Source organism: Varroa destructor, unplaced genomic scaffold (genome assembly GCF_002443255.2).
Source record: "Varroa destructor unplaced genomic scaffold, Vdes_3.0 BEIS01000004.1, whole genome shotgun sequence".
Classification (NCBI taxonomy): Eukaryota; Metazoa; Arthropoda; class Arachnida; order Mesostigmata; family Varroidae; genus Varroa; species Varroa destructor.
In genome coordinates this window covers 5930380-5947833 of record NW_019211457.1, presented here as the reverse complement: position 1 = coordinate 5947833, position 17454 = coordinate 5930380, and the positions used below count along the sequence as shown (strand labels likewise).

The 17454-nt window shown below is 42.0% G+C and overlaps 1 protein-coding gene across 7 annotated transcripts in view; it reads right to left on the bottom strand.

Annotated features, from left to right (window-relative positions):
- Window positions 1-332: 332 nt before the first annotated feature.
- The window catches only part of LOC111249595 (uncharacterized), a 38942-nt gene continuing 21820 nt past the window's right edge, over window positions 333-17454 (bottom strand). For 2 of the 7 annotated variants that reach the window (XM_022803642.2, XM_086987158.1), the window contains exons 2-16: window positions 16514-17365; window positions 15540-16100; window positions 14122-14607; window positions 12313-12657; window positions 11860-12024; window positions 11511-11702; window positions 10761-10925; window positions 10466-10594; window positions 7935-8124; window positions 7089-7236; window positions 6336-6717; window positions 5627-5806; window positions 4482-4515; window positions 3224-3701; window positions 333-2977 (exon numbers count right to left, since the gene is read on the bottom strand). In XM_022803642.2, the coding sequence (XP_022659377.1) occupies window positions 2222-2977; window positions 3224-3701; window positions 4482-4515; window positions 5627-5806; window positions 6336-6717; window positions 7089-7236; window positions 7935-8124; window positions 10466-10594; window positions 10761-10925; window positions 11511-11702; window positions 11860-12024; window positions 12313-12657; window positions 14122-14607; window positions 15540-16100; window positions 16514-17021 (4719 nt within the window). In that variant the 5' untranslated portion in view covers window positions 17022-17365 and the 3' untranslated portion in view covers window positions 333-2221. Of the gene's footprint in view, window positions 2978-3223; window positions 3702-4481; window positions 4516-5276; window positions 5330-5626; window positions 5807-6335; window positions 6718-7088; window positions 7237-7934; window positions 8125-10465; window positions 10595-10760; window positions 10926-11510; window positions 11703-11859; window positions 12025-12312; window positions 12658-14121; window positions 14608-15539; window positions 16101-16513; window positions 17366-17454 lie in introns of those variants that run through there. The other 5 variants (XM_086987161.1, XM_086987159.1, XM_086987163.1 and 2 more) reach the window with 5 other exon arrangements.

Sequence of the window (17454 nt, the reverse complement as noted above, 5' to 3'; positions counted from 1 at the left end):
CACTGAAAAGTACGATAAAAGAAACTTACTAAATCTGAGAGAGCAACTTACACGATGAGGCTGTTCCGCTTACACAAGAATAATGTTTTATAGTAAGACTTGCCATTCATCCGTTCATGACAAATCATGACTACCAGCTGATATACAACTTGTTCAAGTTTTTGTGTATCAGCTGGTAGATATAAACAATTGTAACTAACAGCGGTTACCACCGATAGAATGTGATGTTGGTGGATCAGACTGATCCTATCTATCGCTGTTGTGAATGTAAACAATTATTCAAGTCCACTGTAGAATAAGTTTATACTAAATAAAGCATATGCCAGAACTACTTAAGTTGCTATTTTAATTTTTTATTAAGCAAATTTAAGCTGGGTAAGCGCTTTCTGTTCACACGAAGTAGAATCGGTCCCGACCCAAACGTGTGGCTCGACTCTACGCAATTTCCAAAATTAAATTATGACCTCTCATAGTGACTGAGGAGACGAAAAATATGTCTAGCTTTTGGCGTTGCCGTTTGTTTTTGTCGAAATTTCGAATATAATTTATTTTCAATCTGACGATATTTGTTTTACAATCTTTACCTCTTATAGTTCCATATGCTTCCACTTTTGTTGCTTTGTGTCTTTTTGCTTCTGATCTATAGCGTACTATTTTCCACAATTATTGACCTTTTGCTTTCCTTCGCTTTTATATAGTTTAGTTGCATTCTTTTCTCGTTCATTTTTGGATTATTCTATTTCATACAAATAAGTCTTAAAATACATCATTTACATGGTATTATTCATACTTCGTCAATAATTTTCTTTACTCCTGCTTCTGTTCCGTACTCACACCGACGAGATTTATCTAGCCTAATTTATACAGTTTTCATTCCGTATAAGAGAACGGCTAAGCCAATTAGTACGTCCGCATCTACTCACAGCCGACCCCGAATAGGAGCATTATCGATCTTGTAACTATTACATATACTTTCAACGTATTCGCGAGCCATATTTACCTGCGACAACGTATATCTGCAGGTAGATGATCTACAACGCTCGCTTGGATCCCATACTTTGTAATGAAGATGCATCGCGAGCGATTTTGTTTTTCGGCTGAATAGAACCTTGCTTTATTTTTGAGTTGACGCTGATCAGCCGATTCAGGTTTACGTTAATTGGGTGACCTTCTTAGTCTTTTGCCCTGCGTCTGTTTGATATATTTGAATATTTCCGCAGTGTTTTTTTTTGTTTTATTTATATTACAACTTGCTCATTACATACTTTCCTCTACTACGATTTATACTTATGTATATATACCATTGTAAACTAAGCTAACAACAATAGATTAAACCACTGTTTTGAACGAAGCATTTCGATGAAACGGCTAGCTAAGAGGGTATGTCCTTCGACAATGTTGGTATGCTGATTACATGTTCTTCTTAAAAACAATTTCAGTATTTGTATAAACATATCTTGTTGTTCACGGTAAAAACGAGCATCATTCGCTTTGTCATAACAAGTTAAATACTGAACAAATCCTATTCAATTATTTAGGAAACTAAGATCCTGTTTTCGTTGCACTTGGAGAAAAAAAATCGTCAGCCATTAGGGTCTTTTATTCCCTCTAGATATGCTCATTCGATAAAGTTAAACGGTGCCAATTACGCCGCTTACTACTTAATATAATAATTGTCTATACAACAAAAGTGCAGCCGTTCGTAGCCCTTACACCCGCACAGATACACATTCGTATTTTGTCGATCGCATCCTACACCTCAATTTCCAATAGAAAATAACAGCAAAACCTTTCTCAACATGGAGATCGCTGGTCGCGTTTCGAATCCTCTTCTGATACGAACTCCACACTTGGCCGTTCGGTATGATTCTTTCGTTATGGGCCTGTTATGTTTAAGGTTTACGTTACCTGTCGTCCGCATGAGTTCACTGTGATTCCTTTCTCTAGGTACTTCCAAGTATCCAAATCCGATACCGCCGCTTCTCGTTTCGTCAACTCACACCACATCCGTTATATCCGCTCAAACAGGTATCGCGCGTATACCGTTTTAAAGGTGTGAATTTTTACGTTTGGTGCTGTTTTCACCAACCATTGCCGCTTCCGACAGCTGGCAATTATCTTCAGCACGAAACGAAGTGTGTCTACGTCAGGCTTCACTAAACGCTCTTAAGTTAGCTCGACAAAGACGATCAATGCAGCGTTTCGTTTTGCTGTCCCAGTGTTATACAGTGCTCTCAACAGAATTACCGTTGGGTTTCTGCTGTTGACGGGCATCATGGTGCAGCTGTGTAGTAATACCGCCTTCCGTTAACGGCAGTTGTCTACGGAAATGAAATTTTTGTGAGAACACGATAGTTTCATTTGGCGCGTGATCGCCACAGCCCGCATTTAAACCATCAAGTGAATCCGATGTTACTCCAGTGAATTTAAATTGTCCCGATGTATAATTATTTGGTAACAATGGTGAAACTCTGGACTGCGGGGGTAAAAGTTCTGTGTGCCCGGAGGGTTCTTGCTGTTTCCAACGCTCCTGAGCCGTTCGACCGGTCGCTGAATTTTTACTGCCGATAACGATAAAGCCGCCGTCGTCAAAATCGGTGCCGACGATATCCGTTGTTATAGCGATCAAACTCGGGTCGTTATGTAACAGATTTGACGACAGGTTAGATCCGATAATCGAAGGGGATTTTACGCTGGGAATGAAGGGTTCGTTCGGCTGGGTCCAAAGGGAATCGCCGCTTTGAGTAACTATCGGGGTAGCTACTGGTGAACGCTGATGTTCAACGATATTGCTGACGGATGAGCTGTTATGCGCTTGTTGGCAAAGCGGAGATACCCGTAGATTCGTCGGTTGGACGATAGGACAGTCCATGTTGAGACTGCCGCAATTGCCTAAATCGTTGACGCCGAAGCCGGGCTGAGAGGAATATAAATGGAGCGTAGCGTAGACCCCGAGCTGGGCTGCTTGGTGGGGCGCCTGTATGGAAAATGTGTTACTTAGTAAAACAGGATAACTTGAAATTCAAAAAATCATGCAAAATAAACTAGAAGTACGCGCGAAAATCCTGCACATACCATAGTTCACTGTTATGAGCACTACTGCAACTTTTTACAGGACTCTATCATTGAAAATTTTGGCGACCTGATATCTTTGCAAGACTTTCCTGCCCAGCATAACAAAGATGGAAATATTCACAGAAAACAAATTATGACCAAATGGTACCGTTAATCGGTCGTCTTCCCGTAACTCGGTTACGGTTGTCAGGGCGTGACTGAGATTCGATCCACTGCCAGCCTTCTTACTCTTTCCATTAGCTAGCCGATGCCGATAGATGTCTCCTGATAGTACTTGAGAATCGGATCTGGTGATTTTGTCGGTTGATGTTCTTGTCACCGAAAGGGTTGACATAATGCCGAAAATTCCGCACTGCTGTGAATCCAGTCCCGGCGTAGTTGATAGTGGCGGTGGCATCTGCTGACGTTGAATAATATCGGGTTGGATAAGTACAGAGTCGGCCGTAACGATGTCGTCTGCACTCTCAGCTGTTCCGACAAGATTCGAATGCGTCCGGAGTACAACGCTGTCACAACGGTTATTACTTCCGTTATCGCTAACATCGGACAGTGGAACTATGACTTCGGTAGAATCCTTGCATTGGTCAGCATCGGTCGTCTCGGCCTCGAGCACTGACAGAGCGGATCTTGACGACGGAAAATGCATGGTCAAGGTAATGGAGCAAGTGATGCAAAGATGACGACATGTGTGATAATTATATATCAAGCAGTATATTTATTCTGTGTACAGGATGGGGGGCGAGGATAAAGTGTGAGCGTTTTTATTGCTTTTTTCTTCATTGTTTTTTTTATGTGATATCTTATAGTGCTTACATTTGTCCTATGATGGCCAAACAGATTAGTGAAATAAGTTTTCGCGTGATTCATTTTAAAAGATCTTATGAACGAACACGTTTTCGATTGCAAAGTTACAAGTGGTGGACAAACAAAAGTGGTGGAAACCGCTACTCAAACAAGATTCATAATCCAATTCCCAGTGATGAAAACTCGTATAAGCAAAGTTTGCAATGAAAACGCAAAGAAAATAAGCATAATGCTGATACTAGTTAATTGTTGATTGATAGTAGCTTAAACTGCCGTGAATTATTATCTCATGGGTTTGGTTACGATTTTATGTTATTCTCTGGTCGTAAGAATTTTATCTTATACTAAATCAATTCAAGCCAGAAAAAAAACAGTCATTTTTATGTGTCACTTTTCCCATCGTCTTCCACTGGTTTCAACACATTAGCACTGTTATCTGTTATTTCGAACATGTTCAATCTACCCACCTTTATATCCCCTCTTCCATTTATATCCCCTTTATATCGCCATTTTATTTTTTAGTTTTCAAATACTTTGTATGGCTATATCGTTGCGAACAGTGAACACTCCCGTCATGGCAATGCCAATTTTTAAGGACTCACTTGCTTCTCGTGCTGTGCGTCTCCGATGCGGGTGCTGTCATTTATGACAAACAAATTGACAACAAAGAAGGCAAGGCAAAGCAGAATTTCGAAATTAGCGATTCGTACTAATCATGTGCTTAATAGACGCTACAAATTATTTACTAGTATTTATAAATAAACAGATTAGTCCTCATACCGAATAAGATTATCTATCATCTATCAATAAGATAATATATATCAGTATAATCTGAAGCTAGTATAATGATTATAGCCTCTCCCGTGTGCTTCAATTGGCAGACAGTAATAGCAAGCGGTCAACCCTGTGCCCATTGGACATTTAAAATCTACAGATATCCAGAAGGCCAATAAATGGCTAGGACAGATGGGGGTATGAGACAAAGAGCTATAAAGTTGAGCGGTCAACCGACGTTCGGTGACGATGCTCACGCCATCGAAGTGGGCCACTGACAGGTCATGAAGAAGGCCCATTAGGACGGTCAGTTCCAAAAAACGATGTAGCTCTCGTTGTACTGGGAATAATTTACGATAGAGTCTCAATGAGGTGAATGGTGGAACTTATAATTAAGCGCGGTAGCGGAATAATACTATGCATACGTATGTGCTCGCATGTAAATGTAGTTAGTTGTACCAAAAAAAAAAGGTGTCAGCTAGAAAAAAGAATCAATCGTTACAACTTACGAATGAGTTGGTCCAAGCTGACGTTATCGAAGTTTTACGAGTTTACAATTAGCAACAAACATTTAATAGTGGACATCATAGATGCATGATGAGATTGTCCTGTTTAGTACTCACATAGCGTTTGAGGGTAGAAGTATGCGTCCTGTTGTTTGGCACATTACGCCAGCCTTTTCAGGATATTACGGTGTATTATTACTATTAGGAGATTGCAACATAATTTATGGTATATTTTACGATAAGATATGCTGACTAACTCATCTGTCCTTTCCCTATCTTGTTAGATTGAGTATATAGATATAATGGAAGGAATAAGATTAACAAAATATTGACTACGATAAAATATAATAAGGGCGATGAGAAAAGGGGCAGATTATCTAGCAAGGTAATGAGTTCTAAAAACGAATAAAATTTTTTAAAAAATTTATCTACTTCGTTATAGAATGTTGCTTGCTCAGATTTGTTACCTTTGTCTTCAGAGTGCGTTTGTTTGTGCTCGTCATTGTGAACGTGATGTCGTTGTTTATATTTGCTGTATTTTAGAACCGCGAACAATATGACCCCTCCCAACGTGATCAGAATGAGCAGGACAAGAACAAGGCCAAGCAGTGGCCTGACTATCCAGCCAACACCTAATCGAGCTGACTCTGTAACAACATCAATAACGAATACGTTGCGCCAGTTCGCCAAAAATGCGATTCTCCTTTCTACCTAATCAACGAGTTCCACATTAGTGAGAAACGCCGGCTGCAGTCGAGCTTTGCAGAATTGGGGAAAACGGTTTCCAGATGTAGTAAAGTCCCGACTACTACAGAGTTCAAAAAATCTCCACTGCACCTAAAGAGCTATTCTAGAATATGCTCACGATGGCTAGCGACCTTCGTTACTGCGATACATAAATAGAAACTACCAACAATTTGACAATCAAACCGTATGTCTTCGGTTTGGGGCTGGGATTGAAACCTTTTCACTGATAATCACCTGAGACATGCAGCCTCGTCTTCTACCGTTTGATTTCATTGTTGCGGAAACATTTCTAGGACAAGCATCGCTCTGCTAGTAGAACACGAGAACATGCAAGTCTGCAAGCTATCAGCTGTGGTTACGGTTCGCGAAATGCCTCATACTAATTAATACAGTCAAACTAGTAAAAGCTATCATGAACTATATACTCACGTTTTGTTTGGTACTTGGATGGGTTTAGTAGATGAACTATAAGTGTTGTAACCGGGCTTCGACCCTTGTGATTCCGCGCGTAAATGTGTACTCGATAGCCAACGTCGTTACGTCCACTAGCTATAGACGTGTGATCATCGATTCGAGGCAAATCGTTAAACACGAATACTGGAACCGATGGTAATCCCGTCGACGCAGACGTGGTACTTCCTTTCACCGTGACATTAGCAATCATTGGGCCGAAAGCTACACCGTTCTTTAAGTCATTTTCGTCGCTTCGGTAGAGTTCGGCCACGAAAGACAGTGCGGATAATTCATTTCCGCCGCCGTTCCACGCACCTTCGAAGCACTCGACCGTCAGACTATTCTCCGTCGCGTTTACCTGAACGCCGAAAGTAAGACGTGTACTTACTTTATCGCTGACAATTATGTACCACAATGATAATCATAGTACTAGTGATAGTAATAATAATAGCACTTGTTAATTGTAAATGTACATTCACTGTAATGTGGGAAACGACTCTGTTTTCCGTCGTACCGATAGTTTTTTTTTTTTTTTTGCTATTTTTTTTTCTATCATTGTGGCCATCTGTTTATCGCCAGAGTACAGATACACCGTAGATACAGCTCTGCTTCTAGCTAAATTTTAGCCATTAGTTTATGGTTACGCCGAACAATTTCCACTATTTGGGGGCCGTTCTACATATTGCCTGTACATATACATCTGTGTTTGTGCACGTTAAGAATTCGGACCTGAGAGCAGTTCTCAAGGGGATCCGGCGTGGCAGTGGCGACAATGTGAATGATACACGGCTCCACTTGTTCGCCGACCTCGTTTCCTCCGAAGCACAACAGCTCTCCGTAGTCTTGTTCCGTCAGAGGCTTATAGTTGATCATGGACCTGCGGCCGTCATCGAAGCAAGCATAGGTTCTGATTACGCTAGTCATTCAGTAAGTGCATAAACGTACGCTGCTCGTTAGGAATTAATTGAGCGAGTTATAAACTGATCGATAAGCGCTGAAGAGGTGTTTCATTAGGCAGATCGTATGCGTGGTAGCTTAAAAACCGAGCTTAGTTACTACAGCGAAAATGAAAATCTTGTTGAAATTGAAAAATAAATTAGGACGTATACTAACGAAAATTAAAAGAGGAGGTTCGAAACCAACGACATATTGAACCTTTAAGTGGCAAATTTACTTTGCCAAAGGTCGTTTGAAACAAGAACATGTCATTATGTGTCAAATGGTGCACAAATCAAGGGTTGGACAACGCCTGTGCCATGTAGACAATTAAAGACTGCTGCTAAGCCACTGTCGCCGACACATCGAGATATAGTTTACTTGCCGTTCATGTCTACTTGTCATCTTGAAGCTGATGAAAAAAAAACCTTTAAATGTTCCTTCTAATATCCTAAGACAGTATGTTTCTTGCAAAATAGAAGTTTTTAGTTGATCGCACTAATAAAAAGCCTTTCAATTTCAACCATTTTTTTCTACTACTAAACAGGCAATAGCCTAAAAAACTTATACAAAAAAATCTCATAAGGATAAGCAAAAAAGCAAATATAAAATGTGGCCTCTTTGGGATTCAATTGATACCTTGACGTTCGATGCGAAGCCGTGGTCGGTTGTGAGTCGAGCTCGGCGCGTTTGCCCATCGAATTGTTGAAAGTCCATCTAAAGTGGGTGTTCTCTTCGGGGTCAGCCTCGACATCGCACCGAATTCGAGCGCTCTCGTATAAATCCACCCCGTAGACGCGACGTTGCTGCGATCGGCATCGGGGGGCATCTGTATCGCATGGAGCAAACATTGATATCATAAGCAGGCGAAAAGTACACGCAAGTAAGACCAAAAACCCAATAATGTTACCTTTATAGCCGGCTTGTCAATCAACATAAGAGAAAGCGTGAAACGACCTGTTACCAATTCGTACTTGGATACCGGGCCCATGCAGTTTCGCGCTGGTCCCGTTAGATCTGCGATCATGTCGTATTTCCTGAACGCCTACAAACACAACAGGACTCTATAACATAATGGTAACAACAAAAGAAGGCAGGCGTTTCACGGGAAGAAGACAAATTCGCACGTGGCCGTCGAGAAGTTTTTATTACTGTGGGTATTACCAGGGACACCATCATGCTACAGGTCTAGGTATTAATGACTGTACAAGTGATCGTCCAAGCCAAATTCTTCCTCTAAATGGACGCTGAAGGAATGGTTTATTCCGTCAGCTTCCCATAGCAAATCTGCTTTTGACAAGATCAAGGCGCTGTTGCGATACTTACAAAAAGTATTGTGGATCTAAGATGTTTGAAACCGAACAGAAACCTAAATATGATAATAACATTGTCGTCTTTAGCGAGTCTAACCGGAACCGGAAATGACTCGACATGGTGGCAGTCTGGCAGGGCAATGTTACTTCGTGCTCGCACACACAAGAGATCAGCTCCGGAACACATTTATTTGATCAATCAATTTGTCGAAAGCGTCTCCTGGAGCAATCAGACGCGACCCACAGGAAGCCGAACAAGGACGCCACGTCGATCTCTTTCAGCGGCTCAAACAGGTGGATTACAGTATCAGACCAATTATAATTTCTTCGAAATATAATATAATGGCGGTAGCCATCAGCGGAACGTACCGAAAAAGCCGCAAAGCTATAAGAACCTATCGTCGATCCATCGATGAATCACTTACGGCTCATTATTCCTATCAGTTGTTTTCCTTGCTGAAATAACTCCTAATGGAGCGTCACTAGCGTCGTTTCGACGCTTGCTAGACACAGATAAATCCTATCCACTGATAAGACGTTAACGAGGGTACTGTAAGTTGATGGGATATAACGGTATATTAGGGTCTTCTGCTAGGCTAACTATGCGAACTAGTTATGTCTGCATGTGTAGCGTTATTGCGCGACATTGCTATGCCGTCTTATTTTCAGCTCTCTTCGCCATTACCTTCCAGTAAAAAACAACTCTCTTGCATTAAGCTTGGTGCAGATCGGTGTTTTGGCTATCAACAACCAAGCCTCTCTCCTCTTTCGAAGTTTCGTAAGGAGCACGAGCAGCAACAGGGCAAACCTATAGGACGATTGCATGCTGTTCCGAGCCTGACACATTACAGTCTTGGCTAGACAGCAGCTTTCCCATAGTAACACACGTCGACGGCTAGATCTAATAATGACCTTTCTGTTGCTTTGAAAAAATAGAGAGGCATTTTGAACTGAAGCCCCCATTCTAAATAAATCTACTTCAAGTAAACACACTTAATCAGGTCGCTGGACACATGCAACGCTCAGCCTTCTGGCTGGAGTGAGTTTGTGAGCATTTGCTATGCCGATTAGTTATCCAAGAGGGGACATTATGAAGGAAGGCGGTGAGTTCGGAAGCAGAATTGCAGAAAGACGTGCTGGCTCTCAACCTTCAAAATGATCGCCTCTTGATCTCAACAGTATGTGACAGTAATGTCGCTATGAAGATCGTTTGTTTGGTAGATAAATGATCTTTCCGGACTTGTGAGCATTTCAATTTCTGTTAATAATAAATTTCAATTAATACGCTATTGAAGGCGTATTGGTGTAGATACATGAACGTTGATATAAAGGCGTATTTACATATATCTATTTTTTATTTGGACCAAGGAGCCAAGGCTGTTTCACAGCTTTCGTTTGTTAAGGCCCTTAGGACACTGCTACCGAAGATGCTATAGGATGCGCACGCATGGCCTTGCAGTCACGCATGTTTATTTCTCCGGCATCAATAGCATTCTTTTTTCATTATGATAGTTAGCCCTTTTCTTCGCCGGACCTCTAACATGACATACCAAGGCTTTCTACTTGGTTAGCTATATAACTTAGTTATACCTATGTTTCTGTTCGTGCCCGTCAATTGTATCTTTCTTCCGATTGACTCATTGCATGCTTAATATCGTTGCGTTTATTACGGATTTGGAAGGCATACGGGAACCTTTTAGCCAGATGTAATTATAAAAAATAAACTAACTAGTAATAAATTAGTCGCGAAATGAACTAACTTTACACCATTGTTCCTGGGCTACGTTCGGGCTCGAAAAGATCTTGATCAATAGTTTCTACTCTACCCGTAATACGACGACTCTATGGTACACTAACATTTCACTCGAAGAAAAAGCCGATTGCTTCTTGTGGTTCCTTCGCGGTTCGAAGCCGAACACGTATACCATCCTCGCTGAGATCTAGAGACAGCCTGCAGCACCAAAGACGAACCGCTGACGATGATTCCTGCAAATACCAATGATATAAACTTGGCCCTGAGATGACTTGCATGGTGCCATTTGCCAACAGGCAACTCTGACAGGTCTCACGGCTTCGAAAACGGTTGGCTGAGTAACAAATAACATGCCTATGGGATCCGTACACCGGTGAAGTCTATAGTTCCATGACGTACCTTTGTCTTTATCTGTATGCAGCTCCGTGGTGCCCTCGAAATACCAGACGATTTCGTGTGCGGCTGGTTTCGCCGTAATTTCACACTCAAGGTAGACGTCGCGACCCTCTCGAATGTCTCCCGAGCGTACGCCACCACCAAGGACCAATTTTAATTTTGGTGCATCTGTCGTCGAAGACACCCGACAAATAAACAAACAGGATAGGTTGCGATGAGGAAGAAGTATCACCGAGCAGCCTGTAACCAACATAGGCCCCGAGGCTGGGCCTACTGATCTACTGAGTTGAATTACATAATCCTATTCCTATTAAAATTATCGAGTTTCTAACTTAAGAAGGTAACAGCCACTGGGCTATTGGCAACTTGAGAACTCGCCGAACTAAATGATGATGATCGAAGATGTTCATGTTTTCGATTCGGTCGAAAATTAGTAAAGAGTACAACTTTGTGATTCTTAACTTTTGCCCTAGCTATCTTAAAGTTTATGATGTCATGATGGTAATAAAGCGCTATTGCTTATTTATATACTTATCATTAGCTAGTTGTAGCAGTGTACAAGTTGCTAACTTTACTCTGCTATGACTTTTATATTTATTAGCATATGCTACTTTTTACAAAGTAGCGAAGTATACAAAATTTCTCAATAAAAATGGTTACGCCATGAACAGACATGGCCTATATAGCCACTCTAGTAAATTCGGAATATTTTTTGAAGACAGCATGCTTTATGTTTATTTTTATGATACTCACAGTGTACGTCGAGCGTTCGGCTATACTCCAAGGCAGCCGTAGTGCGTCGGTTATTAAGACGTTCGCCGCCACCGAATCGCTCACCCTCGTTGCTGTTCATTGCGGGATTTTCAGCCCGGCAAGCCAAAATGGCACCATCATCTTCCGGCTCGGGTGTGAAGGTCAATACCGATGTACTTGAACTTGACCCGCCTGAACAGAGAGGAAAAAAATAACACAGATGAAATAGTCATCTCTTATATTTCATTAGAATATTAATGCTGTGGCTTTTTTTTTCCAAAATGTTTGCTCGATTATTAAGGGTACTTGACGTTCCGGAGCATGACAGATGTTGCGTTCATCTGTTTACCACTGGAAAAGTCCTCTTTGGTGGCCTGGACCTGCTGATCGCCTTTCCACCATGTCAGTACTGCAGGTGGTCGAGAGCCGCTTGAATAGCATACGAACTCAATCGGGGCACCGGCTGATAGTGGTTGTGTCGAAGAAGGTTCAACATTTATATACAAAGGTTTTACTGAAATTAGCAACAGGGTAACATGCTATTATTTTTTCAATCCGGTACTAGACGTAATCAACACAAGTGATTAATGAAGTAAATGTGTAAATATAATAAGTAGATAATATTCGAGTCAACAGTGCGTGTATAACGATGCTTATTTATAAGTAATCTGTTCTTATTTCAACACATTACTTTTTTTTTTTTTTTTTTATCTAGTTTTCAGCACTACGCTCAGAGGTGGCATTCGTTTAAATTATATCTAACGTCCTATTTTTCTTCGCATAGCATCTAATTACCACTCACAGTTAAGGTCAAGCGTAATTGAGGTTTGTGACGGTGCCGTAATATTGTTATTGGACGCTTGGCATGCTAGAGTCGTTAGCAGATGGTCCCGGTTCAAGGCGTTAATCTCAAGTGTGTTACGCACAACGACGGTTTGATGATGGTGCGTGTCGATATGCTCGTACGAGAACGTGTCATCAATTACCCGCCCGTCATGGGCTACCCACACGAGGTTTGCGCGGGGCCGACCCACATCACCAGTATAACAATGAAGCGTCAATGGGTCGCCGTCATTAAACGGTCCCGCAAGGCCTTCCCGAAGGATGACGCCGGACCGCGTCTCAATAACTGGATCACCGGGAGGCACTGCGTCAATTAACAATTTGTCAGACGCAAAATGTGGGAATAAATTAGATTCGAGCGTACTTTGTCAGCAGTCCCTATCTAACATGGTTGAACTCAATTCAAGCACATACATTATATATATATATATATATTACTAAAAAATTATTCAAATGTTCTTCAAAAATATCAGCCTCAACGCAGTATCAGCTTGAAAGGCTGGGATCGACTAATGCGTAATAGGAACAAGATGAGCGTGGACGCCAAGTTACTACAAACGATGCTTAGTAAATCTCGGCAACTTTGTGGTTCATAAAACTGTAGGGTGGTAAAAAGTAATAGGGTAATTCATTTCTAGTAGTTTCTGCGATCGTTTGATTGAACTCAACACATTGTGGATCGCTGATGTCTTGCCATAAGCCACAATAGCGTACGAGGACAATGGTGCAACTATGAAATGACAAAAATCTATGTTGGGTTAAAATTTGGTAGAAAGGCTAGTTAGTATAGCAATTATAGCAGAAATTTTACACGCAACACAAGGAAACGGTTAGCCCAGTTTAGTCTTTGTTCTAAAGTCCAACCAAGGCGCCGTGCAAGTAGACCTAATTAAAGGACTCTCCCATTAAATTGATTGGGGTTTCTGTTGAGTTGGTATATCGGTAAAGCATTTTAGGGCACATTCCGTTGTCGGCATCCTTAAAAAAAAAACGGTCAACGGCATGATTGATAGCTTCATTCAGCGTTAACCAGTTTATCGTCAAGGTCACAGACGCCTGCGTTAGGAGACCTTTTGCGAGCTTGTCTCATGAGAGTGAATGAGCACGAATAAAATAAATGGCGTGAAATCTGTTCCCGCGGCACTCGATGCGGAAGGTCGGCATGCCTCATGCAAAGGATGAATATAAATGGATCTAAAACCGAACTTTGCGAAACCTCTCGTTTTAATAAATGATCATTCGAACCAATCGTAAACTTAAAAACGTAGGTACCACCAGCAGCCCCGCCACAGGAGCGGAAGAAAACGAAACTATATTAGGAAAAAGGAAACTATTATTACGAAAAGGAAAATGATTACAGACAAATCTTTTTTTTTTTTTTTTACTGCTTGTATTCTATATCGGTACAATATATAGTATAGATTTGTTAAAAAGCTTTTGCCTAATCCTCTATAATCCCAGCATGGTGACGCGTGCTCTAAATTTTTGGCAGCAAGCCAAGTGGATAACAATGCCCGGGACGGCTCTGGAGCGCTTCATGAAATTAGCATTATGCAGAAGACATTCTCGCTCCCTTCACTCCATCATTCAAGTGTAGATTGCCCCCAGACACAAAATATCGGCATGCACTATCCAACAACTATTTTGAACGCGTTGCTAACAAGATTTATATAGACTTGTCGAGTGTACCTGTTCTGCATGTATTAGTATAGGCAATTAATGATAATAATAGTGACCGTCATTATTATCGTCAGCAATGGACACACACCAATTACACGAAGATTGACGACCGTATTGACCGAGCGGGCTCGTTTAAAATCTACCCGGCATCGGTACTCTCCTTCGTCGGATTCTCGAACAGGTTGAACATGTAGGTGAGCGGCAAAACCAGTAGTTGGAGTGCCCGGATGCGCGCCAGCAGACGCTGGCAATGGCGGTCTATGTTTCGTTGACGCCTGACTGATTTGCCATATACTACGATAGTTGCTGTTGCTATAGCCCGTTGTCGACGCGGATATGTGCGATGGGGACGAAATCAAAATAAAGTTTGCCCTTTCTTTCAGCTGGTCCAATGAGCTCTGGCGAGCGGACTGAAGGTCGCCGATGCCTCGGGCGTCCACCGTGAACAGCGGGGCGGAAATATCATCTTTATACCAAAGAACCAAGGCGACCTCATTATCTTCGTCCGGTACGGGGGCAAGACTGCATGGGAGGCTCACTGCGCCCCCTGCTACTGCCGTGAACACGATCGAAGCTACGAACGTCAAAAATAGAAAGAGATAGAGCATCTCTAGAAAATGCTGCCATAAGCAGGAATGAATTTATTATTATCGAATTGTTGATAATTTGTACTGACTGCACGTAGATTCTATGTGCACATGTATGTCTTTATGCGTACGGGTGCTTATGTCCATGCGTTTTATAGAAGAGCGTCATATCATCACTGATATTTATTACTTGACATTGGGTTCCATTTCTACGATTGTAGTACACGTGAAGTTTTTGAGATCGTCCGTCGTGTCCGACTGCACTCAGTGCGGTAATAAGACAGAGTTTCTTCTCCATTCTCGTTGTTTGTTTAATTTTAAGCTAGTAATAGACGAATGGTTTGAACGGCAATATATTAGTTAGCAAGTCGGAGAAGATTATCTTCTTAATGTGTTGCTAGTATTAGGAGGTATCCTTTAGCCCAGAGGGGATCAGTTATCATAGCAAGTGAGTGGTGAAGAGTTCGTTCGCGATGCCTATCGATTCCGTTATTAAATAGAAATAATGTTCCGCAGGAATAATCTACTGATTAGATATTACTTTTATAGTTCGCAATTGATAGATGTTAAAATTCGACTCTTTGTTCTGCAATCCCTACTATGAACAAGAACACGAGAAACGGAACCTACCTTGGCCTGAAATACAAGCAAGACAAAACAGGCGTACCCATGTTAAATCTCTCATTCCTTTTTCTTACGCCCGAACATATATATATATATATATATATATATATATGTTTTATATAGTACATAAGAACATGAAGCTTTGCTTTTCGCTCTAAAACGATATTGTAGCAAGCGACCCCACCGAAATATCACAATTATGCAAGTTATTTTCAATACACAGGTCTCTTAGCACAATTCTGTTTGTTATTGCTTCGAATTTTAGGACACTGCACGTATGTACCATTCGATTTACCTTTTTTAACGCCCTTTTTGCTGTTAGACGCTCCTCCCCCGCCTGCCTGCGTCTGTTGTATCTGCAGCAGTTGTGATGGATGGTCCTCTTGCTGATGTTGTGGCCGTTGCTGATTTGATTGAACTCGATAGTCTTCCGGTGTATGCCACCGAAACGTCCCCTCAAACCTCCTGCCGCTGCTACGAATGCTATCATTCGTTACACCCTTCTCATTTGTATCCATAGTGACACCAATGCGCGTTGATTTCATTTGAGTATTATCACGGCCAGAGCTGCTGATCTGATCCCACTGGTCGCTGAATACTTCGGCGTTTCCTTCCATTCGAATGTTGTTGATTTCAACTACAAAAGGGTCTTTATTAAACCGGTCCCGGGATCTCTCGAGGAGTTGTGTACTACCGTCTCTTTTAGCTTGGGTTTCCCTAGTGGCCTTTCGGTTGTTATAACGGTTTAGCCTTACTGAATGTTCATAGTCAAAACGATTGTGTCGATGCTGGTGGTCCGTACGTTTACGAGTCGCCGAACCAAACGCTACTCCCCGTACTTGATTATTTCGATGGCCTGCATTTCAGATACGAGTAATAAAATATCAACCTATTGGACATCCCTGCCTGTCTAGTATACAATTAAGTACTCTTTATTGGTTCACGAGGTGGGTTCTTAAAATATTACTGATAGATAAGAAGGACCTAAGGCCTTTGTGTTTTGGGGGGTCTTTTCACTTATGTTCATCGTTGAATATACAATGCTAGGCGTTGTTTCCGTCAGGTTATTAGTGCCATTAAAATATCGTCAGATTCTCGAGGTTAAACGAAACCCTACTGTTGAAGCCTATGTACGAAATTGTACGTGAAGCAGAACTATCGTCTCCAATTACTTGAAATTACCCTCTGTCTCTCTGACCCCGTCCCTTGATGCCCTTTCATAGTAATGCCTTTTAGTAGAGCGTGATCGATGATGTGAGTAGTGCATACCCTTTTCATGATCGGCAGTTGCAACATTCAACGACGACGAAGAAAACTGCTTTTTTCTATTTAGGATGGCTTCGACGACAAGATTAGGCCTAGAATCGTCCAAATACTCACTCCACATCCACTGGGGCCGATGCCAATTATCATTGCTAGTTATGGCCGATAAAGTTGATCTGTTTCGCGATCGATCGTTCTGACTGTTGACATACTTTGCTATCGTGGTGGGCACGGGCAGAATCTCCGGCCTGGTGCTCGCCGTTTCTCTTGAGGCTGAGTCCACTGACGACTGGGAGCCGTTGTTAGACAGGCTACCTCGATGGCTGAGGCGATTCGTTTGCTCTGATACGTGACGCGTTACCATTGTCGGCGCCGACGATGACGTCAGAGCTAGAGACGCCTCAGTGGAAACACAAAGATAGCAGATACAAAAGCAATACACGATTAGCCACATCGCCCAGAGCGGCACCACTCGAACGAGCAGTGGCGGCAGCAGTGGCGATGGGCGTGACATCGCGAGAACATATCTTTTTGTTCTAGCTGGCTATCCTTCACTGGCGGGACAGGCCAACGCTTTTATGCTGCTAGACGCCCGCATCAGTCGGAAGGAGAATGCCGGCCTACGAACTACGGGACGTGTAGCAGATGACGCGACTGTGTCAGGTTGAAGAGAAGATCGAGAGGGTAAATAGTTGACAACGTGGCCGCGTGATTTTCTCATCATTATCATCTGTCGTCCTTTGCAGCACCTTACAGTGAGATCCAAGCTACATGATGACCATAATGATGGAAGTGTAGTTCGTGCCTGTGGTGATGGGAAGATGGGGGCGTAAGTGTGGTTGAGATCCACTCAGTCGACTGAAAATGTACAAATGAAATATTTAGTATTAGTATTCGTGCTTTCGAATTATTTCTTTTAGATCTTGTTGTATTTAGGTATATATATA